This window comes from Erpetoichthys calabaricus, chromosome 10, assembly GCF_900747795.2.
Source record: "Erpetoichthys calabaricus chromosome 10, fErpCal1.3, whole genome shotgun sequence".
In the NCBI taxonomy this organism is placed as follows: Eukaryota; Metazoa; Chordata; class Cladistia; order Polypteriformes; family Polypteridae; genus Erpetoichthys; species Erpetoichthys calabaricus.
In genome coordinates this window covers 69,660,495-69,686,473 of record NC_041403.2, presented here as the reverse complement: position 1 = coordinate 69,686,473, position 25,979 = coordinate 69,660,495, and the positions used below count along the sequence as shown (strand labels likewise).

Genomic DNA, 25,979 nt, shown 5'->3' with positions numbered 1-25,979 from the left:
ACAAATTGATGAATTTCCACAAGCCTGGTCTGCAATATAAATAAAATCTTGCAGTACCTCTTTATATTCCCTGCTCCGTGCCCAATTAATACAAACTACTGACATTACATTACTACTGAAAATCCAATTACCCTTCATTCTTTCAGAATATGGAACCAATGTAGGAAGCACTTTAAGATTGAAAAGCTTTTATCTGTTGCACCTCTACATAACAACCATCTTTTTTCCACTCTGTCAAACATAAACATTATTCAGTATCTGGAAAATGTCCGGGATTAAAATAATTAAGAGACTTGTACTTAGATGATGTCTTTGCATTCTACAAATAATTATGCTTCAAATACAACTTCTCATCAGCACAGTTCCTCTACTACTTTCAAGCTAGGAACTTTGCTAAACAGAACCTGCCCAATTTTTCTCACCGTCCACCTTTTTCTATTCCAGAAGAACTAATCAGTGTTGAAGACTTAAATAGCATCTTTTCAATTTATAAAAAACATTTTAAAGTCTCTTCCTTTCAAAGTCCCTGGAGTACATGGGGAAAGGATCTTTCACTTAATATTTCAGAAAAGAAGTAGAAGGCAGCCATTCATAGAATACACTTGAGCTTCATATGTGCAAATCATTCAGTCATTTGACTTAAAATCTTTTATCGAGCGCATCTATCTCATTTAAAATTGTCCAAAACATTTCCAGGGCAAGATTCAATCGGTGAACGTTGCAGTCAAGCTCCAGCCTCACTGGGCTTCATGTTCTGGTTGTGCACCAAATTAACATCATTTTGAACAAAAATCTTTGCATGCCTATCAGACAGCCTTGGTGTCACAATCACTCCTAATCCATTAACAGCTGTGTTTGGTGTACTCCCAGATGGGCTTAAATTGGAAAAGGACAAACAAACTGTAATTTCCTTTTACTACACTACTAGCATGTAGACTTATCTTGCTCAACTGGAAGAATCCCACCACTCTTAAATCAGTGGGTAACTGATGTTCTATACTACTTGAAATTTAGATCTATTCAAAAACATTTTAGAATAAGCTTCCATTTCGGGGATAAAGATACCATTTTTTTCTTATTCCCTTTATAGAGTAGTTGTGGTTGCTGGCTCCTCTCTCTTTCTTTTTGGGGTGTCAAATTTTGCTTTGATTTGTTAAATTTGTTTTGACTGTATGGAATGTTATCTGTTTCTAATTAACATTTAAAATAAATTGTCTTTCTCACAGATTTTTTCCTGCCAGTTAGTCTCAGTTTTCCTGGCTAAAATCTAAGTGTTGTCATGTATTAGCCAGTTGGTCTTCTAGGACCTTGCCAAGGCTGCTTTATTTCTTTTATGCCTTCGGAACTAAACAGTTGCTGAACACCTTGGGATTACTGCCCACTAGCAGTGCCTTTCTTTCCAGTGTTCATTTGGTAATATAAATATCCATTGCTATTGCCAGTGTGTTTCTCCTTTCTCCCTTTATCCTGTGATTGGTCCATCTCCTGACATTTGCCATTCTTGTACCTCATTTCTTTCCTGCAGACTCTCTTCATCTTGGAAATCCTAAACTACAGTCTAAGAAAAAGCTGCTCTCACTCATGAGGAAACTCCTTCAGTATGCTGGAAGTAAAATGCTGTTTCTTACTGGTGTGGTAAAACTGAATGTTAAGTCCTCTTTCCTGTCCAGTTTTCAAATATTTAATAAGTGTCACTAATTTTTTTCCATTTTGATTTAAGCTAAATTCAGAATTGCCTTTTGCATACTTTTGCAATGTATAAAGGACCTTCACATAACAGCAAACATGCAACCTTTATATTATCTGTTCCCTTTCAAGAGTAAACAGGACAAATGCTCAAATCGCTTGTTTTACAGTAGAGGCTTATCTCGGTTAAATAATTTGTCACACAATAAGTTGGAAGCAGGGATTCAACTAGCAGCCTTACATTTTATAATTTTGAGTTGCAGGGCCACACTGTCTGCCAGAAAAAAAAAAAGATTCTTTAAAAGTCTCACCTGCAATGCCTCCTGGAGGCCACTGCAGATGTTTGTTCCCCCACCTGCTGTGGTAGGCAGTGCATTCACTAGTGTTTTTCTAACATCATCCCCAGAAACATATGTTAAACCTTTTTTGACATCAGCGGCGTTGTTGAAGGTCACAATGCCAATAAAGGACTCTTCTTTTGCGATCTTCTCAATGAACAGCGTTGATGACTGCTGTAATCTCTCAAGTCTCCCACTCTAAATACAAATTAAAAATATGGTATTCAAGTAAGAACATAATATAAAATATATGATATAATATATGTAATAAAATCAGTATTGTTGCCAACACAGTTACTGTGACAGTATAGCATTACTGTATACAGTATATACGATAATGACACTTCATTCTGTAATGAGTAGGAACACACCATTTTGTCCTACTCAGATTAACAAAAAATCCACCTTTAGAGCTTCTGACAGATTGGTGCTATGTTAGAGAATTTCCCATGGCATACCAGGCACAGAAGAATTAAAAATGCTTAATAGGAACTCTATTAAAAAAAAAGACCACAAGCTGGTGAATGGAAGAAACAGAATTCAGTATAGATCACCTGAGAATGCTAGATTGCTCTAAACCCTTTAGGTAAATGATATGTCTTCAAAAATGGTTTGTAGATTAATGGATATAAACTGTGGTGGGAGCAGCCATAACTTCTGTCTGCTTAGATGCAAAGCAGGAACAGATAAGCTAAAGGATCAGAGGGCCAGCTGAAAATGGGATAGATAAGGAAGTCAAGAAACATAACCTACAATTGAGGAGATAAAGTTCCATTGTAATGTGGTGAATCTTTGAAAGTGACACTGACGTCAGATGTGACTCTATCTTGAATGCACTCCCATTTACTTTGTTTCAAGTGTTCTTGAGTAAACTGCAGCATAACGTATTTAGGTTCAGTGGGGGATATTATGGTTTTAGTTAGTTCGCTAATACAATTAAATTTTCTGGTAAGATGACTCTACAGAAAACAGAGAGGCCTCCAAAAGTTCATATACTTCTAGCATAATTGATCTTAAACTGCTGTTTTTGTAGTAAATATTATTTAATGCATTAGATACTCTTCATTATGTGCCTTCAAAGATTGAAACTACAAATGGTTTCTTTACAAATGAATCCATAAAGGAACAGAACCAAGAAATGAAGAATGCATCACGTACCCCGCTCATGCTTCCTGATACATCCAGGACTAGACATAGAGCAGTCTTTCTTTCCTGCATCACAGTAAACTGCGGTTCCACTGAACCTGAATCAGTTGTTGTATTGGTATTGCGGAAATCCCCAGACTCCAGAATTACTTCCCATGTACTTTTTAACTTGCAAAACTTGTTTTGATCATTTGGAGCATCTTGATTATGATTGCTTTTATCACAAAAATAATTTACCTGAAAAGGAAAGTCAAACAGACAGAACACAGTCATAATGACACAGTAGAGATCTATGACAAATTCACAATGATTAGGTTCATGAAATGTGATTATTTAGCCACACAGTACAACATTGATAGTTAATGTGGAAATAAACTACAGCAGTTACTAATGTTTTTGCTTTTTAATATGGCAACTTAATATTTTTGGTTATTATGAATTTTATCTGTGTATATATATATGTATATATATGGTTGAAATAGTTTACTGTCAAATAAATGCAAAGAGTACGCGACACGTGTTTCACCCTCATTCTGGGCTCATCAGGCGTACACACTCCACTGCACTCCCTCTCGGGAATCGAACCTCGGAGCCAGAGGCGATGCCCCTAACGTTGCGCCACGGCGTGTGGTTCGTTTATTTGATAGCATGTAGATCGGGGTAATTACATTCACGGCATTCGTAGTCTGTGTCACAATCTGATTGTATGGGTGGTTACCTACCAGGTAACGCTTGTGGTTGGCCAGCAATCTGCTAACATCCGCCACGGTGCCCTCAGTTTGTGAGGAGCAGATCATAGAATGGTTGAAATAGTTTACTGTCAAATAAATGCAAAGAGTACGCGACACGTGTTTCGCCCTCATTCTGGGCTCATCAGGCGTACACACTCCACTGCACTCCCTCTCGGGAATCGAACCTCGGACACAGACTACGAATGCCGTGAATGTAATTACCCCGATCTACATGCTGTCAAATAAACGAACCACACAAACTGAGGGCACCGTGGCAGATGTTAGCAGATTGCTGGCCAACCACAAGCGTTAACTGGTAGGTAACCACCCATACAATCAGATTGTGACACAGACTACGAATGCCATGAATATATATATATATATATATATATATATATATATATATATATATGTGTGTGTGTGTGTAATAAAGTGGATCTTGCTACAGTAGAATGACTGCTATAGAGCTTTATACTATCGCATATGCGCTCAACAATGATTCTGTTTGCTATGGAGTAAACAGAAAGTAATTCAAGTCTTCTGCAGTGTGAGCAGTCAATCAGCACTGAATAAATCAAACTACCTTAACAGACAGTCTCTAAAGAGCTCAAACTTCTAACGTGTAAGATGCCAGTCTATTGCTGGGTCCATTCATCTTCTAAATTCACTTATCAGGGCAGAGTTGCAGGGCACCTTGAGCTTGGACAGGACACTAGTTCCTCACAGTGAACATTGTCACACATGCAAACACGTACTAGGACAAATTTAGTATCACCATTCCACCTTACCTGCATATTATTGGACTGTGGGAGGAAACTGGACCACCCAGAGGATACCCACATGCACAGAGGGAGAAAATGCAAATTCCATTCAGGGAGCACCCGGGATATGAACCTCATCCTAAATATTGTGAGGTAGCAGTGCTAGCAGTATAAAACCATACTGCTCTTACTGCTCACTCACAATCAAACAGGACTAATTTAGTGTTGTCAATTAACCTAACTCGCTTGTGTTTCGAGATGTAGGAAGAAAAACTTCAGGCACGGGGAAAACACAGAAACAGCATACAGACAACAACTGAGAATCAATGAGGCAACAGTCTTTCCCACTGCACCACCATACTGCCCTGAGTAGCAAATATTTAATGAAATAAATGATATAACAATATTAATGAAATGTGTATCTTTTAATTAATGTTACATTTTAAAATTGTTTTTTTTTCATTTAACTGCATATTTATTAATATTTTTTGCAATGATTTGTTGTCATTGCTATATTTGGTTGCCACAATTCCTTAAATTTACTACTACATTGAATTGGCATTTTTTAAAACCACTTTACTGTAAAGTTTAATGACAATAGCTTGAATTTAAAGTTTAACCCTAAACAATACATTACACATAATATAAAAATATAACACAAATTTTGACACAAATGTACTCTAAAGCAAATTGAAACTTAAAATCATTCTTGTCAAACTGCTCTTAAAACAGTCTTAAATGATTCTAATAAAATTTTAAAAAGACAGGAAGCAAAGAAAAATTTAAAGTATTGACATTCAAATAATCCATCCTTAATCATCAGGAAAATATTAATAAACCATAATATTCTCAAACCTGCTTAAATAAAGAAAAGGACACAGAGGACTAGAGCCTATCCTGATGAAATCATGCAGAAGCCATGAGCCAACTCTGGATAGAATATCAATCCATAACCAGATCCACTTACACACACCAACTCCTATATGGTCAATTGTAATGTAAAGTCTCTGAAAAGAAAAACCCAAATAGGTTGAGGTAATGAATGGAAATTCCACGTAGGGAGTGATTATACAGTATGTGGGATCTGTGCCCCAGATGATGGACCTGTTAAATTAACAGTGCTAAGTACTATTACTACTACTGCGGCTACTACCAGGGTTTCATTTGTAAATCATGAAGTCAAAGTGATTGTCTGAGGGTGGAACAGGTCTGGTCGATAACAGCAGTTTAGGCACTGGAGCACTTCACTGTTAATGCAGAATTTGGTGAAATCAGAACTGTTTACACTCATACTCACATACATAATTCAGAATTTCACTTGGATCTCTTGCAATGGCAAATTCTCCTGCTGTCCACACTCTGGGCATCCTACTCATATTGGAGTTTTCATTCTCCTCAACCTCATCTGATGCATGTCATCCCCTTTACCTTCCTCCCATTCCTTTTAACTCAAAACCTCCATGTCAGCATTGTGATGGTGCAGATTTGGCTCCTTGCTCCCTAATCTATATTTGGGAGCCTCACGACACTATCAATAGTCATGACCTGGATGAACTGAGCAGATGAGGACAAAACATAGCAAGGGGAATGTGCAAGGTGCTCAGTTCTTTTATTAAAAATAATCAAAATCAAGGTGTTCCAAAAGTGCAGTGTATCAAATAAATACTCCATAAAAAAAGTTAAAACAAGACTTAAAATGAGAATAAAAACCAACAGTCATTGTGTCAGTGTTGCCTCCACTTTTGAATTAGCTGAGCACAACTCCCTCCAAGTCTCCCCAGTTCACTCAGTACTCAAAAGATTTCAGCAGCTGCGGTCCTCTTCATCCTGACTCCCATCTTGGTTGTCTCTAGCTGCGTCGGCAGACCACTCGGGATTGGTTGTCCTCTCTTCTTCCTTCTCGCTCACTCTGGCATACCTTGGATCCCTGGAGAGGATGCCACCTTGATCGCTCCCACTCCTCTGCACAATCAGTGGGGACGATCTGTCTTTTGAGTGCCAATCCTTCGCTCCATCGCGGGACCTCCTTTTCTCACATTAGCTGGCTGGCCTATTCTCTCTCCACCCCAATGCTGCTCTCTCCTTCTTTGCCTCAGATTCTCTCTTTTCTTTGTTTTGGTCTTTTCCCAATTCTTGATTCTCCCCTCTCACACCCGTGCTTCCCTTTTAAACTGGGGATGTGGCACAGCTGTGGTAATGAGCAGCTCCCAGCATCAATTAGGAATGCTGATGATTCTACACTTGTTCACTAAGTGCAGAGCCGTCCGCTCCTGTATCACATGTGGGAACAGCTCCCTACGCTGCCACACCCCCCACACACAAAGAAGCGAGTGTGGCGATTGTTTATTTAAAATGAGAATCAGCCACAGACCTCACTTTACCACAAGCATTCACTTCTACTGCACCAGAACCAGTATGTTTTTTAACTACACTGCACTGACTGTTTTGATTTTAGTGTTTTCTAGATGTGAACCTTTATCTTATTGAAATTAGCCAATCAAAACCAGATAGGCATAACATTAACTAGGCTATTTTAATAAAGTTTAAATAGTCTATTTAATAAACCTTGTCTATTTAAAAATTAAAAACAAATACTTTATGTACATTTTGGAGTCCTAGAGAACATTTGGAAGTCCTAGAGTATACATGGCACAAATTAAGCGTGGATTACTACTATGTATTTAGTAGTTGCTTTGGCAACCTATATAATTGTGATATATTACAATTATTTACAGATGATTTTTTTTACAAATTTTTACAGAAAAAAAACAAAATAAAACTGGATTTTAAACTTACAGATTTTACAAGAGGTGTGTACATTATAGATGCATTTGTTTCTTGATATTTTTCTGGGAGAAAAGCACAGCCTTCCTTTGGTGGGTCATTTGCATTTTCCAGATTACATATGGAACAGTCGTTTCCAAGACATACTTTTCCTAACAGATCTTTGGGGCACCTTATAATAGAAAAGAATAAATGATAGTGGCAAATTGCAGAATATCTAGATATCATCTTATAACTGAATCTTGGATTTTCCCGTGGTATTTTACTTTTCAGTAGGCTAAATTTGGCATTTTTCATGCTGCCTGTAGTCAAGGGTTCTTTCCATCATTTATCAAAGATCATCAGAGCATATCAGTACTTCCATTACCTCTCAAATGGACAATAGCGAGTCCCTTTTAAGTGGATCAGTGTGTCTTAGTGTATTTTTCTTTTATTTGTGAATTTGTGTGTGTGTGTGTTCACCCTGCAATGGATTAATGCCTTGTCCAGGGATTGTTCCTGCCATGTACCCAATGTTTGCTAGGACAGGCTGGATGAGCAGGTCAGGAAAATCGGTGGATGTATGAATAATTGCCTGTGCTTCACACAAGCTCTTGAGTGAGCCCTTGACTGGAGGAAGTGAGGCCACAAGAGAGAGACTGACAGAGGTGGACATAAGCAGTGAATCTATGGGAGGTGAGTCTGGGAGAATTGCAGTAAAATTGTTGGTAACCCTGCTCCCACACAATTACCCACCTGTTAGCCCTGACTATAATATCCATACTGTTACACCCTGATTATTTGTTTATATGTTAACTTTCCTCTTAAATTTAAGCATGTATATAATAAAACAAATCCTTTACATTTATATAGTGCTTTTCTTACTACTCAAAGTGCTTTGCAAACTCCACGCAAGGAGGACCCGGGACGTGAATCCATGTTTTCCTTAATGCAAGGCAGCAGCGCTACCATTGCACCAACTGTGTGGATAAAGTCCTGATTTTTGTATATGTATTCCTTAAGGCATTTTTTACACTGCCTTACTGTTATATTATATTGTACTTTTGTTTACTTTGTAAATCATTCTATTAAGCTGATGTCATATTATGTGACATCTTGTAGTGGGGGATGCGAGATTTCGCAACAGCAGTGACTGATTTTGCTGCCGCACTATGTAAATTTATGCACCTGAAAATCACTGCCCATGTCTACTTTATCGACTGAGTGCTGACCTCCCAGTACAGTCATGCTTGCCCCTTTTAATGACAGCCAGTAACTTGTTGCCTGATGGGAGTTGGTGCTGTACAAAGCATTAACATATATATCAAGTTCAGAGTTGCAATCTCAAATTTTCTATTCTGTTTTGTTACATAAAATATGAAACACTAGACCAACAAGCCACTCTTCTATTTGTGAGGTCAGCAACACCCACATCTTTTATTTCTCAATGCTGCATTCTATGCATTGCTAGTTAGCTCTCTTGCACACAGAGTCTGCCCCTACATCTAAAGACAAAATCGAACCTGCTGGATTTTGCCAGAGTGAGTGGTGGAGTAGTTGGAGTGAGCAGCTGGGCATTTCACATTACACAGCCTGCTTCATGGGACTGCACCGCTGACTGCCTCTGACTCAATGAGATTATGTAAATGAAGTCTACAACTAATAATCTCTGGGAAAATTCTGTTATGTGACACAGGCTCTAGGTAGTTGAAGTAAAAAGTCCATTCTACTAACATATTGGAATGCAGCATATTGAAAATATACATAAAATACAAAACTATACTAAATTAAAGTCATTTTTTGGCAAAGAAAAATATTGTGTTAAAATATTACTGATAACTGCATATGTAAAATTTGATTATTTTTGATTGCAGACAATAGATTTCTATGATTTGAAAGAAACTTACTTTGTTACTCTGTAGTGTTCTCCTTCTCTATAGAATGGCTGCTTATAATTGTATTCATCAAATACTCCCCAACGTAGATGAGCCCATTCATGAACAAACACTTTTCCTGGAAAAGCAAATACAATTCAATTCTTTGTTAAATAAGGTATAAGGAATTTTATTATATGAAATACATTTACAAAGGATTATATAAAAATTCATTGTTTTTCCAAACCTAGTACCAAGACACATTAATGGTCTTAAACTACAGAAATGTAAGCTTTATCTTTATGAACAATGATCATGAAGGCTGTTTCTAGAGATCTGTTGTTGCCTTATTTCTTGTGTTTATTAATTCAAGAAGATGTTCAGAGATCAGGGCACAATTTTTTTCTTCTTATCATTTTAAGGATATTACAGTTTTTCCTTATTTTGATATATACTGTGACTGAATGAATGCTAATATCCCTGAGACATACTTTATACTGTTTCTTCACACTATAAACACAATCTTATTTCTTCAAAACAATTTGCACTTATATGTTGCACTCGTTCTTTAAAACTCTGCACACAGCAAAGTTTTCTACTAGCCCAGTTCTCATTATAACCACCCATGTCTCAAATCTAGAAACATGTTAGGTGAATTTCCCATTGGGATTAATAAAGTATCTATCTATCTATCTATCTATCTATCTATCTATCTATCTATCTATCTATCTATCTATCTATCTATCTATCTATCTATCTATCTATCTATCTATCTATCTATCTATCTATCTATCTATCTATCTATCTATCTATCTATCTATCTGTTACCAGTGAAAAGTCAATGAGCTAATACATAAAAACACACATCTCTTATGCAAGAATAATTTAAAAAAATACACATTTATTGTCTCAAAAATATAGCAGGCAGCAACTGAGGGGAAATATACAAAAAGGGAACTTAGCAAGAAAACAAGAAAGAACACAGATGAAAAGAGACAGAGGTAGAACCAAGGAAAAGAGAGACAAAGGCATATTTAAAACTGAATAAAAACTATTTTGCTTCATAACCTTATCAAGCACGTTATTAGCATAGAGTATAAGGGGCTAGGCAGTGAGTGCAGCCAAATTTGAGTTATTACACCATGTCTAGAAATAAATCTAACATTTCAAACTGAGAACAGGTAAGTATAGATCCAGAAGACACAGTATATCCACTTTCCTCTGCAAAAATGACAGAAGACTATTGTTTTGATCTACACACAAAATGAGAAGGTTAAAACCATCAAATGACCTTGCTTCATGATACTTTATTTAATATATTTATTAAATGGATAGATACATTTTAAAACTACCAAAATTCAAAACTAAAGAAATGAACAAGGCAAAAGAGTAGAGAGTAATGACCAACTGAAGGAATTCTTAAACAAAAATTCAAAATCCAGAAATGCCAAAGCTAAATTCAGAACAACCGAAAATTTAAAAAATAATCAAAGATTGTAGGACTTACTAAAAAAGGGGAAATCACAAAAGTGAGAGCATGACTAAAAGTAATTAATATCATAAGAAAGAAGTGTTATAAATTTCATGCCTAACTTGAATGCTTTAATAAAGGCTTAAGGCCTACACTTTACAAAGACCTGAGGCCTACAAAATCCTGTTGAGCCACTAAGACGCTTGGCTTAAATGTTCAACAGAACAGGGTCAGCAATTCGTGTCTGAACATCAACATTCAATAATGTCAATAACAGTACTGGGTGACTTTTTAAGGTGAATTCATACCCTGGGATTGAAGGGTTCCGTGGAGGAAGACAAAGTGAAGTGTACAGCTGGTCTCCTTCTAAAATAGCTGATCCTCACAATGTTTTGGCTTTTTGTTTTTTAATTCCTACTAAAAATGATATGGACACACTGTTTTGCAGTATGTGTATAATCTCAAGATGCAGTTCAATACATTTTTGGCTTAGAAAATAGACACATTTGGTTTTAAGTCTTTAAGTTTTAAGGCTTTATTTACAATGGGACTCCTGTACCCATTATATCAGTTTAAAATACAAGAATGAAGTAGCTATTTCTTAAAATTTATGAAGTATGCTTCACTTTAGAATGCAATTTCATGAGACAAATTAATATATACCATTATTGTGATGAAAGAAATAAATGGAAAAATACCAAAGTTATCCTTTAAGCACTGGTTGTGAGTGATGCCTGCATAGCCTAGGCTATCACCCCTCAGTATTCCATATAGGTACTCACTAGTTTTGGCTGTCCTATAGACACTGGAGGCTGATTCACCTTACCTTTGGCAACATAGAAGATGTTTTACTTGTTTTTATCCTGTAGGCTCACTATTAAAGGTGTCCCTTCTCCCGTGAGAAAGAAGTGATTATCTACCTGCACTGGGGCCCTGTATTTACTTTATTACTTCTACCTCCCTAGGTGTGCAGAGTATAATAGTTTTAAAGCACAGCAAATTTTTTTAAGATGTAAAGTATGAATAATAGCAAAACTCAATCAGTAATATATAAATATAAATGAAGAACACTGAATCAGTAGCAAAATCAGGATGTAAAGGCCCTATAGCTATTCAAAAGCTTCACACCAGACAAATAAAAGGGAATATACTTTACATTAGCATACAGAAGCTTAAGCTGCATCAGGGATAGCATCTGTTATGGGGAGTGAGGGTGTTGTATTGAAATTCAGAAGTCAAGCAGACACATGGATGATGCCTCTGGATGAAGTCTCTCTCGACCCTCAGTTGGCCTGTCCTTTATGCCAGTATGTTTCAGACCTCATCTTGTTATTCATTGATAATTGGCTAATCACTCTAGTGATCAATAGCTTTTCAAAAAAAAAACAAAACAAAAAAAAAACTCAGCAGTTTGTGTCGCAAAATCTTGGTCACAAAATCTGTTCATGAGGCATAGGCGCGTTCTATCTGGCTGATGATTATAGACCAGGTTTGTTAGTTTGATGCAGAATTCTTAAACATATAGAACACACATAAATTAAGAAGTATGAGTAAATAATTTTCTGAGTATGAAAAGCAAAGTAAAACATTAAGTTCTTCTACAGTTCATCTCAGCAATTCTGAATATCCTGAAGACAAGGCAGATTGCAGCATGTTTTTAATAGTGCCTGTAGTTCCAAAATGATAATTGTATACTCCATAAATCAAGGCTAAATACCTATATAGGGAAGAGAAGATAGATTTTCAAAAAGTGCCAATTTTATATAATTGAAAAAAACTCAAACATCAAAGGAACTAAGGTTACCGCAACATGTGAATTGTCGTTTTATGTGATGTCAGTTCTATTTTAAGGACGGTGCCCTTGAGGTGCTAGGTTTCTCAATTATGTCTAATCTTCTGGACCCTTATTTTCTGATAATTATGCTTTCATCTAAAGCAGTACAGAATATTGGATATTAAAATGATAGATTATAGATGTTATAGATGTTATGAACTTGTTACAGCAGTGTTTAGTGTTTAGGCAATGCACCAGCACCACAAACTGCTGCAGCTGGTTAACTTTTGGGAAGCATCAACATATGCAACAGTGAGTTGTTAACTTTAGAAGCAAGATTGAGAATTCTTTAACCCTTGTGTATAAGAAATCCTTTACTTGATAAATCAATTTTCAAGATAAGTGAATTTATAATATGTTATATTTCAACAGTGCTGCAATGTTTAGCATTGTTCCCCTAAAACTACACTTGTGTAGATTCAAGTCTTGATTTAGGTATTAGATTCTAGGAGTTCACACATTCTCTATGCATCCAAGTGTATTTCCATGTGACGTTCTTTGACCTCCTCCCACATCCAAAAAATAAGAAGGTTATGTTAATTGTTGCATTCACAGGCTGTGTGGCCTCTGATACATTGGCATTCCATTTGGAGATGGTTCATCAGCATTGCTGCCAGTGCTGCCAAGGAAGGTGCCACCCTCTTTTCTCTCTATGCATTTTAACACTAGATTTACCAAAGCCTACGAAAATACTTGTAAACCCGGCCCACCTTAAATCCATTCGCACCTCTCCATTCAGCGTCTTTTGTGTTGTAAATGTATCGATAAGCCCAAGCAGCAAGCAGCCTGCTATCACATCCCCCCCCCTCCCTCTATTGCTGCAGAAATTGCAAAAAATGCTCTCCCCGCTCATGCCTTGTTTATCAGGGAGTGAGATACCTTGATCTGTATAGGCTAAAAAATATATCATTATTTGGAACACATGCATTTCATGTGTGTTCCGTGTCTAAAAAAGTGTTAAAGGATTTGCTAGCTCTTAAGTGGTTTTAGAAGGTTTGATCATACAAAAGTTGAAACTCCTGGAGTTGAAGATAATGCAACATATATACCAATTCAAACTATACAGTAATGTATGATTTTAATCATATCCTTCTAAATAATGACTTAAAATAACACTAAAATCTATCTTTGTAAGTACAGTACTATCATCTGGAAAGTGTTGAGAAGGCCTAAATACATAATTACTCCATCATTAGAGTACTTTACTGTGATAACCTGAAATTACTATGTTAAAACTAATGTTAATCATCAAATTTTAATTATAAATATGTCAAAACATGAGTTAAACAAAGACTGTTGAAAACAGTGTCCTTTATAAACTGCTGAATTTTACAGATGGGAATTTCACAATGCAAGGCCATCACTGTTTATGCTCAGGCACATGTCAAAAATTACACTTACCAGGCTTATTAAGTGTTACAAATTAACTTATTTTCGCATTACAGAGAGAATGTGACCTGTTCTGGAGATAGCAGCAGAAACAAGGATGTTGGAGATGTGTTTCCTATCATCAACAAAGTCTTGCTCCCTCTTCTTGACACCCTGGTCAACCTGAAAAGTGCTTTCAGCACACAATTGAAAAGACTCTACCACAATGCTCCTGGGAGTTCCATGAAGGTCAATAAAGTGTCTGTCTATCCTTGTACAGTCAATGACCAAATAAGTAAACAAATGAAACTCAGATATGTGCTCATGAAACACACAGTGCTAAAAGTGGATAAATAACCCTACATCATGAAGGCCTGGTCATTCAGTAGACGTAAACTCTCTATCACCCAAGGAATTCAGAATACTCACCAGGGTTGACAAAATTGCCTGTTTGGATGTAGCCTTGTATTTAACATATATTTATTCGCTTTGTGTCAATTGAAAAAATATAACATCAACATTAAAATCATAATAAGAACAAAATACATTAATAAGATGTGAATATGGCTTGCTGCATTCTGTCTGCCTGGATGACACATACAGTTCTTTGAAGCATCCATTCCCCATTTCCTTAATCACCTTATCACAAATCAATGGCTAGTGATTCCAGTTTCTTTAAGTTTGAAGTAGCTAATAAATTTACAGTCTCTAGTGTTGACCCTTTTTTTTAAATTATTCCCAGGTTGCAGATTACTTTTTAAATAATCTTACTTTTGAGGCAAAACATTAGTAAAAAGGATAAGAAGTCACTCTCCCACTGTTGACCTACCAGGAAAGAAGTATATGTTGTTGTTCTCTATTATGTTGTTTTTAAAAAAATCTATTTAAGATACACTATTTATATGGAATTAGGGATTTCTTCATTACATATAAAATTGTAAAAGCCAGTCTTAGAAACTTAATGCTTAATGTTAAATTCATATAAGTATTTGATTAATTTGAATAGAATATAATTCTCTCATAACTACTAGATTATGGTATAACTCTTTACCTCCTGCAGGTTAACATGAAATAGAACATTCGTGGGTATACTTTATAAAACAGAATGTTAAATAAGCCAGTCAGGAAATAGTCTCACTGCTAGCATAGACTGTTAGATAAGCTAGATAAAATTTTCCTTTCTTTAAAATCAATTTATTTTCTATTTTTGTGTGGACTATTTTGCTTTGATGTTTTACTAAAACTTTTAAAGCAAAGACATTTGGTCTGTGGAATTATTAGGAACATGGGTCACACTATTGCCTGAATCATCCCATGAAGCAAACTAAAAGCTGCAGAACTTTGTTAATCCTGAACAAATGCAGCTACAATAATCATGTCTTTAACGCTCAGTTGCAGACTAACAGAAGCACACACTCTGTAGGCACTGAAAGGCTTTAATGTCTTCTTTAAATGCACTCAACTGCACAAATAGTAAAGCATAACATTGCCGGGTCACTCTCTCCTACAATGGACAGAAAGAGCAACAACTGCAAAAAAATTCGTAGTTATTATGGGTATTTAAAAGTTGCCTGATGGGACTTTCTCCATACCCTGTTGCAGTCTTTTCAGTGTCTGGTTCAAAGCAGTCCTAATTACTTGGGAGTGAGGGTTTGATTAGATGCCAACACTGGAGTTTTAATATTACTAGACTTTCAAGTGTAACGATTATCATGGCAGCATAAAGCGTCTAATCATGCCATAGTGATCATTGCTGACTCCAGCTCCATAACTGTGGGAATTGATCTCTGGCATGGGTTTATATGAACTTTCCACATTGTTCCATGTCTATGTGGGTTTTCTAGGATGTGCACATCAGGATAATTAACAGATTTAAATGGGCTCAGTGTGAGTGTGTACATGAGTGTGCCCTGTGATTAACTGTTACCCCATCTGGGACTGGTTTCAGTCAGGTGCCCAGTGGTGCTGAGATAAGCTGAAGAGCATGGGAACATAAACTGAGAAAAATGAGACTGTCCAATAGTTGGATGGGTGAATGGTATATAAAACTTTTTATCATGCAGAAGAATCTTTTCTATTTAGAGAATGATGCTTTCATAAATACTCTTCAGGTGTAAAAATAAACAAAAAATGGGCTACACCATTCCCAAAGCGAAGTTCTGCTGTTATTATGACAAAATGTACCACACTTTCAGGATTTTAATCATAATAAATTCATCGACTAAATTTCTAAGGCTATATATTGGAGCCCATGACAGGAGCTATGGACACAAAACAAGTGCAAAAACAATAACCATGTACACCCCCAAATTCTGAGCAGTGCAATATTGCAGCAAACTTGTCTCGTACATAATAAATACATAAGTAAAATAAAAGCTTGTTAACATGCCTTGGGGATGAGGAGCGTTTCCACAATGCCGGAGTTAATTAACTTAATGTTACCATTACAGTGTAAACTGGTGTAAGACAGCAGTTCCACTAAAGTATCTGATTTTCATCTCTTTTACTATCAAAAAAAAGTATTATTCTTATTTTATGCCGTTGGCTTCCTGATGCTGTACATTCTACCAAACAATTCTTTTTGGTCTAATGGATGCTTTGTTCAAGGTGACTAACAAATCAAAAGTGTTTATTATACTTTTTTCCATATTTCTATAATTGGACCAGATTCCTGCTCAAGGTCACAGAAGGAGTCTGTGGTGGGCATTGAAAAACCAGTCTATTGGTTTACATTTAAATATCTTAGTCACTTTAAGTCATCGTTTACCGCTCCCTTCCCTTATTTGTATTTTTGGTTGTTATTATTTGGAGTTATGGATTATCAGTAAAATTCTACAATTAATTGAATCCATTTCAGGAGAGCACACTCCTAACACTTACTGTACTGCACTGACTGACTGAAATGACTGAGGTCAGATATGGCAGACTGAGTATATGAAGCACAGCAGGATTCTTCATGAACCCTGCACATCACTATGCATAACCAGACACATATTTGTATATTTTTTTACATTTGAAAGCCCTTACAGGTGAGAGACATCCTTAGAGTCAAAAGTTCAGTTCTTTTTGGCTAACACTAAGTAGAAATAAGAGACATAAATCTAGCATTAAATTATCCGTTTTCAACAATTAAACCAGGACTTCATTCCCAAAAGTGTCAAGAAGATGAGTTCCCTTTTCAAAACTACAAAAAGAACATAGAGGAAAAAATACCAATGGAACTTTTCAGTGCTTCATTCACAGCTGTTGTTATTTTAACAAAAAAAAAAGAAAGAAAGAATGTGAGGCTTTAACGGGTGAACTTAACATTCAGAGAAGATGCATTTTGTATATCTAAAAATGTTTGGGTATCAGGACATAACATGCATTTTAAATGACATCTTATGATTTTTTTTAAGTTGCACTTGATAAGTAGGTTAGAAAAATGGATACATTTTGGATAAATTAGATTACATTATAGAAAATTTCCTTTTAAATGAGACTCGTTCTCTATATTAATAGACTTTAAAATAGGAGAAAAAGTTTGAAAGACATTTTAATGCTGGCAGGTTATTGATATACTTTATAAATGTATCCAAACAATTTGCAGAATTTTGTTAATTTATCCGTTTGTTAATTTTCTGAACTTGCTGAATTCATTACAGGTTCACTGGGAGACTGGGAGGTGAAGCCTATCCCAACAGCATCGACCAAGTAGCTGAAAACAATGGCAGATATGATACAAGCCCTGTAAATGGCACATCACAAACTCACACTGTGTTAGTTCAGATCTGTGATGAACTTAAAATGCACTCATTTCTGACATGGGAAAAAACAGTTCAAAGAGAGCATGAGGAAAACATACACATTACACATTGACAGTGACAGGGGCAGTGATTTAAATTCAAAACCTGTCAGGGATTTTTTTTATTTATTATATAATTAGTCAAAGTTCTGGATGATTCAAACATTACTGTTATACCAAGGGAGCCCAGCATAGTTCCTTAAGTAGTTTTCAGGATGAATTGAGACAGTATTGAATGCATGAGAATTTATCATTCTTGGACAACCTATGGCAGTCAGTTTAATCAGTCCATCGGTGCATAACTGTTAGTTAAGTCCATTTCTGTTATAGCAGACTGTTCTGGGTAAATAATTTTCCTGATCTTGCTGAATTTATAATATGACTTTTGTACTGAAGAGTCTACACTTTAGCTCAGGGGCAGAGCCGCTGTGGGCCTAGCCCCAACTCAAAAGCCTAGCCCACCCAATTCATGAGACATCATTTTGCACCTGTCTAAATGATTAAATATTATGGTCAATGTTCAGTGAATACTGAAAATCCATAGGTGAATAATTCTGAAAAGTGTTGGTAAAGTCAAGGTTTATTGGTGTTTTTATTTTATGGCTGCTCCTTGTTAACACATCCTTGTTTGGTAGTTTACTTTGAACTAACTTTGGTTTATCACATTCGCTCCATGCTTAATTCTATTCTGGTGAATTTACAAATCCCCCAATTAATAACAAATTAAAACACAATTAACAAATTCTTCATGAAGAAATCAAAATTTGATAAAGCAAGCTCTTACGTGTTTCTCAGGCCTAAATTAATGGGAAAAATGTCCTCACAGAAGAAACATTACATCCTTAATGTGGATGTTATTTCACCATTCTGTATATCAACATTGAATGAACAACCCTCTCAAACAAGGCTATGGTAAAATTTCCAGTCAACACAGTATTTGAAAAAATAAAAAATCAGACGTTTTTCTTCATGCTGGAATAGAGCACAGCTAGAGATGGAGTATTTTTGAAAACCATGTAGACATTTTTTTAAGCTACACAGTGGTAATTCAAATACCATCATGGCAGATGGCTTCAGTGATTGGAAGCATCTGAGTTGAGCCTTTTTTTAAAAAACCAGGTTAGCAAACAACACATAAATGCATTAACAAGATTTGATTCAGATGTATAAAAATCAAAGAAAAAGCCCAATTTCAAATCAACTAAGCAGAGATAACACAAATTATATCTTTTGTTGAAAGAAACTGCATGCATATTAATATTAAAGTGGATCTAGACTTTGTAATGTTCTGTGCCAAACAAGATATCCCATTGCATAGGCACAGAGAAACTGGGTAAACGGTAACATTATACAATTTATTGTCTGTTGTACCTGCCTCGCACTCTCCACCTTGCACTTTTTAACTTGCACTGTGTTTTTATCACTCTTTAATTAATACTGTTTTTATCAGTATGCTGCTGCTGGAGTATGTGAATTTCCCCTTGGGGATTAATAAAGTATCTATCTATCTATCTATCTATCTATCTATCTATCTATCTATCTATCTATCTATCTATCTATCTATCTATCTATCTATCTATCTATCTATCTATCTATCTATCTATCTATCTATCTAACATGCAAAAATGACGAGCTTTGATATACAAAATGATTTTTGAGTCTGCTGCTTCCTTTTCCCACAAAAACTAAAAAAAAATTATTTACATGCATGTCCTTACAGCTATCATGTGATTATTGCTGATGAAGGTAAAGATGATTCAAGAAGATGTGGCTGTGTGCATTTTCTTAATTCAAGGATCCATCCATCCATCCATCCATTGTCTCCCGCTTATCCGAGGTCGGGTCGCGGGGGCAGCAGCTTGAGCAGAGATGCCCAGACTTCCCTTTCCCCGGCCACTTCTTCTAGCTCTTCTGGGAGAATCCCAAGGTGTTCCCAGGCCAGTCGAGAGACATAGTCCCTCCAACGTGTCTTGGGTCTTCCCCAGGGCCTCCTCCCAGTTGGACGTGCCTGGAACACCTCACCAGGGAGGCGTCCAGGAGGCATCCTGATCAGATGCCCGAGCCACCTCATCTGACTCCTCTCAATGCAGAGGAGCAGCGGCTCTACTCTGAGCCCCTCCCGGATGACTGAGCTTCTCACCCTATCTTTAAGGGAAAGCCCAGACACCCTGCAGAGGAAACTCATTTCAGCCGCTTGTATTCGCGATCTCGTTCTTTCGGTCACTACCCATAGCTCATGACCATAGGTGAGGGTAGGAACATAGATTGACTGGTAAATTGAGAGCTTCGCCTTGCGGCTCAGCTCCTTTTTCACCACGACAGACCGATGCAGCACCCGCATTACTGCGGATGCCGCACCGATCCACCTGTCGATCTCACGCTCCATTCTTCCCTCACTCGTGAACAAGACCCCGAGATACTTGAACTCCTCCACTTGGGGCAGGATCTCGCTACCAACCCTGAGAGGGCACTCCACCCTTTTCCGGCTGAGGACCATGGTCTCGGATTTGGAGGTGCTGATTCTCATCCCAGCCGCTTCACACTCGGCTGCGAACCGATCCAGAGAGAGCTGAAGATCATGGCCTGATGAAGCAAACAGGACAACATCATCTGCAAAAAGCAGTGAACCAATCCTGAGCCCACCAAACCGGACCCCTCAACGCCCTGGCTGCGCCTAGAAATTCTGTCCATAAAAGTTATGAACAGAATCGGTGACAAAGGGCAGCCCTGGCGGAGTCCAACACTCACTGGAAACGGGTTCGACTTACTGCCGGCAATGCGGACCAAGCTCTGGCACCGATCGTACAGGGACCGAACAGCCCTTATCAGGGGGGCCGGTACCCCATACTCTCGGAGTACCCCCCACAGGATTCCCCGAGGGACACGGTCGAATGCCTTTTCCAAGTCCACAAAACACATGTAGACTGGTTGGGCAAACTCCCATGCACCCTCCAGGACCCTGCTAAGGGTATAGAGCTGGTCCACTGTTCCGCGACCAGGACGAAAACCACACTGTTCCTCCTGAATCCGAGGCTCAACTATCCGACGGACCCTCCTCTCCAGGACCCCTGAATAGGCTTTTCCAGGGAGGCTGAGGAGTGTGATCCCTCTGTAGTTGGAACACACCCTCCGATCCCCCTTCTTAAAGAGGGGGACTACCACCCCAGTCTGCCAATCCAGAGGCACTGTCCCTGATGTCCATGCGATGTTGCAAAGGCGTGTCAACCAAGACAGTCCTACAACATCCAGAGCCTTGAGGAACTCCGGGCGTATCTCATCCACCCCCGGGGCCCTGCCACCAAGGAGTTTTTTGACCACCTCGGTGACCTCAGTCCCAGAGATGGGGGAGCCCACCTCTGAGTCCCCAGGCTCTGCTTCCTCATTGGAAGGCATGTTAATGGGATTGAGGAGGTCTTCGAAGTACTCCCCCCACTGACCCACAACGCCCCGAGTCGAGGTCAGCAGCGCACCATCCCCACCATATACAGTGTTGACACTGCACTGCTTCCCCTTCCTGAGACGCCGGATGGTGGACCAGAATCTCCTCGAAGCCGTCCGAAAGTCGTTCTCCATGGCCTCCCCAAACTCCTCCCACGCCCGAGTTTTTGCCTCAGCAACCACCAAAGCTGCATTCCGCTTGGCCTGCCGGTACCTATCAGCTGCCTCCAGGGTCCCACAGGACAAAAGGGTCCTGTAGGACTCCTTCTTCAGCTTGACGGCATCCTTAACCGCCGGTGTCCACCAACGGGTTCGGGGATTGCCGCCACGACAGGCACCGACCACCCTACGGCCACAGCTCCGGTCAGCCGCCTCAACAATAGAGGCACGGAACATGGCCCATTCGGACTCAATGTCCCCCACCTCCCTCGGGATGTGGTCGAAGTTCTGCCGGAGGTGGGAGTTGAAGCTACTTCTGACAGGGGGCTCTGCCAGACGTTCCCAGCAGACCCTCACAACACGTTTGGGCCTACCACGCCTGACCGGCATCCTCCCCCACCATCGAAGCCAACTCACCACCAGGTGGTGATCAGTTGACAGCTCCGCCCCTCTCTTCACCCGAGTGTCCAAGACATGTGGCCGCAAGTCCGACGACACGACTACAAAGTCGATCATCGAACTGAGGCATAGGGTGTCCTGGTGCCAAGTGCACATATGAACACCCCTATGCTTGAACATGGTGTTCGTTATGGACAATCTGTGACGAGCACAGAAGTCCAATAACAAAACACCGCTCGGGTTCAGATCGGGGGGGCCATTCCTCCCAATCACGCCCTTCCAGGTCTCACTGTCATTGCCCACATGAGCATTGAAGTCTCCCAGCAGAACGAGGGAGTCCCCAGAAGGTATGCCCTCTAGCAACCCCTGCAGGGACTCCAAAAAGGGTGGGTACTCTGAACTGCTGTTCGGTGCATACGCACAAACAACAGTTAGGACCCGTCCCCCCACCCGAAGGCGAAGGGAGGCTACCCTCTCGTCCACCAGGGTAAACCCCAATGTACAGGCTCCAAGTCGGGGGGCAATAAGTATACCCACACCTGCTTGGCGCCTCTCACCGGGGGCAACTCCAGAGTGGTACAGAGTCCAGCCCCTCTCAAGGAGATTGGTTCCAGAGTCCAAGCTGTGCGTCGAGGTGAGTCCGACTATATCTAGCCGGAACCTCTCAACTTCGCGCACTAGCTCAGGCTCCTTCCCCTTCAGAGAGGTGACATTCCACGTCCCAAGAGCCAGCTTCTGTAGCCGAGGATCGGACCGCCAAGGTCCCCGCCTTCGGCCACCACCCAACTGACACTGCACCCGACCTCCTTGGCCCCTCCCATAGGTGGTGAGCCCATGGGAAGGGGGACCCACGTTGCCTCTTCGGGCTGTGCCCGGCCGAGCCCCATGGGTGCAGGCCCGGCCACCAGGCGCTCGCCATCGAGCCCCACCTCCAGGCCTGGCTCCAGAGTGGGGCCCCGGTGACCCGCGTCCGGGCAAGGGAAAACGCCGTCCAAAGTTTTCATTCATCATAGAAGGATGCATTATTTTATTTTATTTTTTATTAATTTTATTGTAATCATTCCATACATATTGATTAATTTATAACAAAAAAGAACTGAAGACAAATCAGACCCCACCCTTGAGAAGGAGAGCTTAGCCAAAAGAGAATTGCTTAAGGCTTTTTAATAGGGCAAAAATAAACAAAAGAAAGGAAGAAATATATATAGGTAAATAAAAAAATGGAGAAGGGAAATAAATGCGGTAATAATTATTTCTCTTATTCTAAAATATTATTGATTAGATCCTGCCAGGTTTTGAAAAAATTCTGTACAGATCCTCTAACTGAGAATTTGATTTTTTCCAATTTCAAATAATATAAAACATCGGTTTCCCACTGACTTATCAGAGGAGAATTAGGATTCTTCCAATTTAACAAAATAAGTTTGCATGCCAAAAGTGTAGTGAATACAATGACAGTTTGCTTGTCCTTCTCCACTTCAAGTCCATCTGGAAGAACACTGAACAGAGCTGTTAATGGGTTAGGAGGGATTGTGACACCAAGGCTGTCTGAAAGTCACTTAAAAGTTTTGGTCCAAAATTATGTTAATTTGGTGCAGGCCCAAAACATGTGACCCAGTGAGGCAGGAGCTTGGTTGCAGCGTTCGCAGGTTGAATCTTGCCTTGGAAACATTTTGGACAGTTTTAAGCAAGACAGATGATCTCGATATATAATTTTGAGTTGAATAATTCTATGCTTTGCGCATATGGAGCTCGAGTGAATTCTCTGTATTGCTACCTTCCACTCCTTTTCTGATATATTGATTAAGAGATCTTTTTCCCAATGTCCTCTTGGGTCTTTGAAAGGTAGGGACTCTAATAAGATTTTATATAATGCGGAAATGGTGTCTAATTCCTCGAAACTGAGAAGTATTTTTTCCAGCATGGTGGAGGGTACGAGGTGAGGAAAATCGGGCAGTTTCTGTTTAACAAAGTTTCTAATTTGAAGATAGTGAAAGAAATGTGTAGCTGGGAGGTTGAATTTGGAACGTAATTGTTCAAAGGGTGCATATATGTTGTCTATATAAAGATCTCTGAGCATTTTAATCCCAAATCTTTTCCAGGTATTAAAACCTGAATATGTTTGCGAGGGTTGAAAGAGGTGGCTCTCTTGCAAAGGTGCCACAGATAAAAGATTCTCCATCTTAAAATGCTTTCTAAGTTGGATGCATTATTAAGGGAAGAGCCATGGGTTTGTGAATTCATGCTTCAGTAATGCTAAGGAATAAAGGTGGGGTGCAGGCGATCCTGAGACATACTTCCTATACTGAATGAAGCATGCTGCAATTGTGCAGTTTTTTAAGTGGTTTCTGTTACTTCAAGGAAGTTTTAGCCTGATAGTTACGTCTCAACCACCTCTTTAATAATTGCATATATAATATATTAATCTGTTACTTTTATTCTCTCTAGTATAAAATTGTATTGATAAATTCTTAAAGCTAATTTTATTAATTCAATATTTAAGTTTTTCTCGGCTTAATTGATAAGCAGTGGTATTTATAATTTGCTATTAATGATTGTTCAACAACAGTGATTAACTTTTCAGTGCTCTAGACTTTGCAGTTTGCCTCTGCTTTAGCTTACAGTAAAAACTTGTAGAGAAAAGCCAAGCAAAATGACACCTTTTATTGGCTAACTAGAAAGATTACAATATGCAAGCTTTCGAGGCAACTCAGGCCCCTTCTTCAGGCAAGATGTAATACAGAAACTGAAGTTTCCTATGTTTATATACACACTCTAGGACAAGAAACAACATTGGTAAATATTTAAATGAGAAATTTTGTATGTAAAAAATTAATAGATTCATTGATAATGTATAGCACTTCTCCATTAGACCCTATTTGCTTTGAATCAACAGTCCTATTAACCAAGCCATTACACAACTCAAGATTAATTTCAGTTATCTAAACATGTAAACTTCAATTTAATATTTCTAGAATAATTTCATCAATATCTCCTAATGTTAATTTGGCTTGCCACAATAAAGCAACAAAACATAGTTTAGATAAAAATAAGAGAACCCACATACCTCTTGGTCCATAACCTTTAATAAATGTGTCATTCATTAAGTAATTTGGTGTGAAGTGAATATACTGTCCTTCTTTGCCACATCCTCCATATTGTAATGTGTAAGGCTCATCTCCTTTTGTAATTTTCTGTCCAGCAATGATGATGTTAGCCTTAAATATCATTGGGGGGAAAAGACAATAAAAAGCTGAATAAGATTTTGGCAGTTTAAAATTAGATGTGCACAGTCAAATATGTTTTATACTCTGATTTATTTTTGGGGAAAGGAAGCTAGAGAAGATTTAGGGATATCTTTACACCCTGCTAAATTTAACCTCTTACGGTAAAATGAGATAAAATTTATAATATATTGGGTTGCCTGTTCTCACTTTTATAGTTTGCGCTCCTATAGTATTGATGTGTTACCTTTATTTCTCATATTTCTTTCCACTTCTTTTGCTTATGGCAATGGCTAAAATAGGATGAACAGTCCAGACCATGTTTTTCTATCTCAACCACAGTCTCCAGTCCTCTCCTAAGGAAATATAAGGAACTTTCATGAAAGCATTTCCTAGGTTTGCAGAAGGTATTTTCCCAGTGGGATGTGCATGGTACACTGCCAGTGAGAGACATCCAGTGGTTGCCATCACCAGATGCCCAAACTATCACTACTGGCTCCTCTTAGTATAGAGGAGCATGGTCTTCACTTCAAAGTCCTCCTTAAAAATTGAGCTCTTCACCTTCTTGCAGAGAGTAAGTCAATTTATCCAAATGAACCTGTAATCTCTTTCTTTCACTTATTCCCCTAAGCTAAAACGCATACTGTAGGTGTGAAAAGAGAAATACAGTTTCGTCATTGTGAGTTGAATTCCCTGTCACCATGACCATGAAGGCCTATGTACATGGTGCTGCTACTCATGTAGCAATCCCCTGATCAGCCTCACAGTCCTATGCACCTTTACTTGTAAAACACACATTGGGTCACTTAAATGTCTACAAGTGAGCCTTCTTGTCTCTTTTACCAGAAAGAACAAAACAATGGATTCTTGGAAAGCACCGTAACCTCAGATCTGTGAGTAGTGATTCTATTCCCAGTTGAAAGTTTGTCCGATGCAAGCTTGAGGTTACAGCCAGATCGGCTAAAAAGGACAACATCTCCTGCAAATATTAGAGAAACTCCAA

General features: G+C 38.6%; 1 protein-coding gene across 18 annotated transcripts in view; it reads right to left on the bottom strand.

Moving 5' to 3' along the window:
* The window catches only part of LOC114659130 (calcium-activated chloride channel regulator 1-like), a 257,992-nt gene that overhangs the window by 155,875 nt on the left and 76,138 nt on the right, over positions 1–25,979 (bottom strand). For 3 of the 18 annotated variants that reach the window (XM_051933065.1, XM_051933066.1, XM_028811392.2), the window contains exons 3-7: positions 24,820–24,970; positions 9,333–9,438; positions 7,459–7,618; positions 3,183–3,407; positions 1,998–2,222 (exon numbers count right to left, since the gene is read on the bottom strand). The exons of 9 other annotated variants lie outside the window; for them this stretch is intronic. In XM_051933065.1, the coding sequence (XP_051789025.1) occupies positions 1,998–2,222; positions 3,183–3,407; positions 7,459–7,618; positions 9,333–9,438; positions 24,820–24,970 (867 nt within the window). The remainder of the gene's footprint in view (positions 1–1,997; positions 2,223–3,182; positions 3,408–7,458; positions 7,619–9,332; positions 9,439–24,819; positions 24,971–25,979) is intronic. 6 more of the 18 variants (XM_051933063.1, XM_051933064.1, XM_051933060.1 and 3 more) reach the window with 6 other exon arrangements.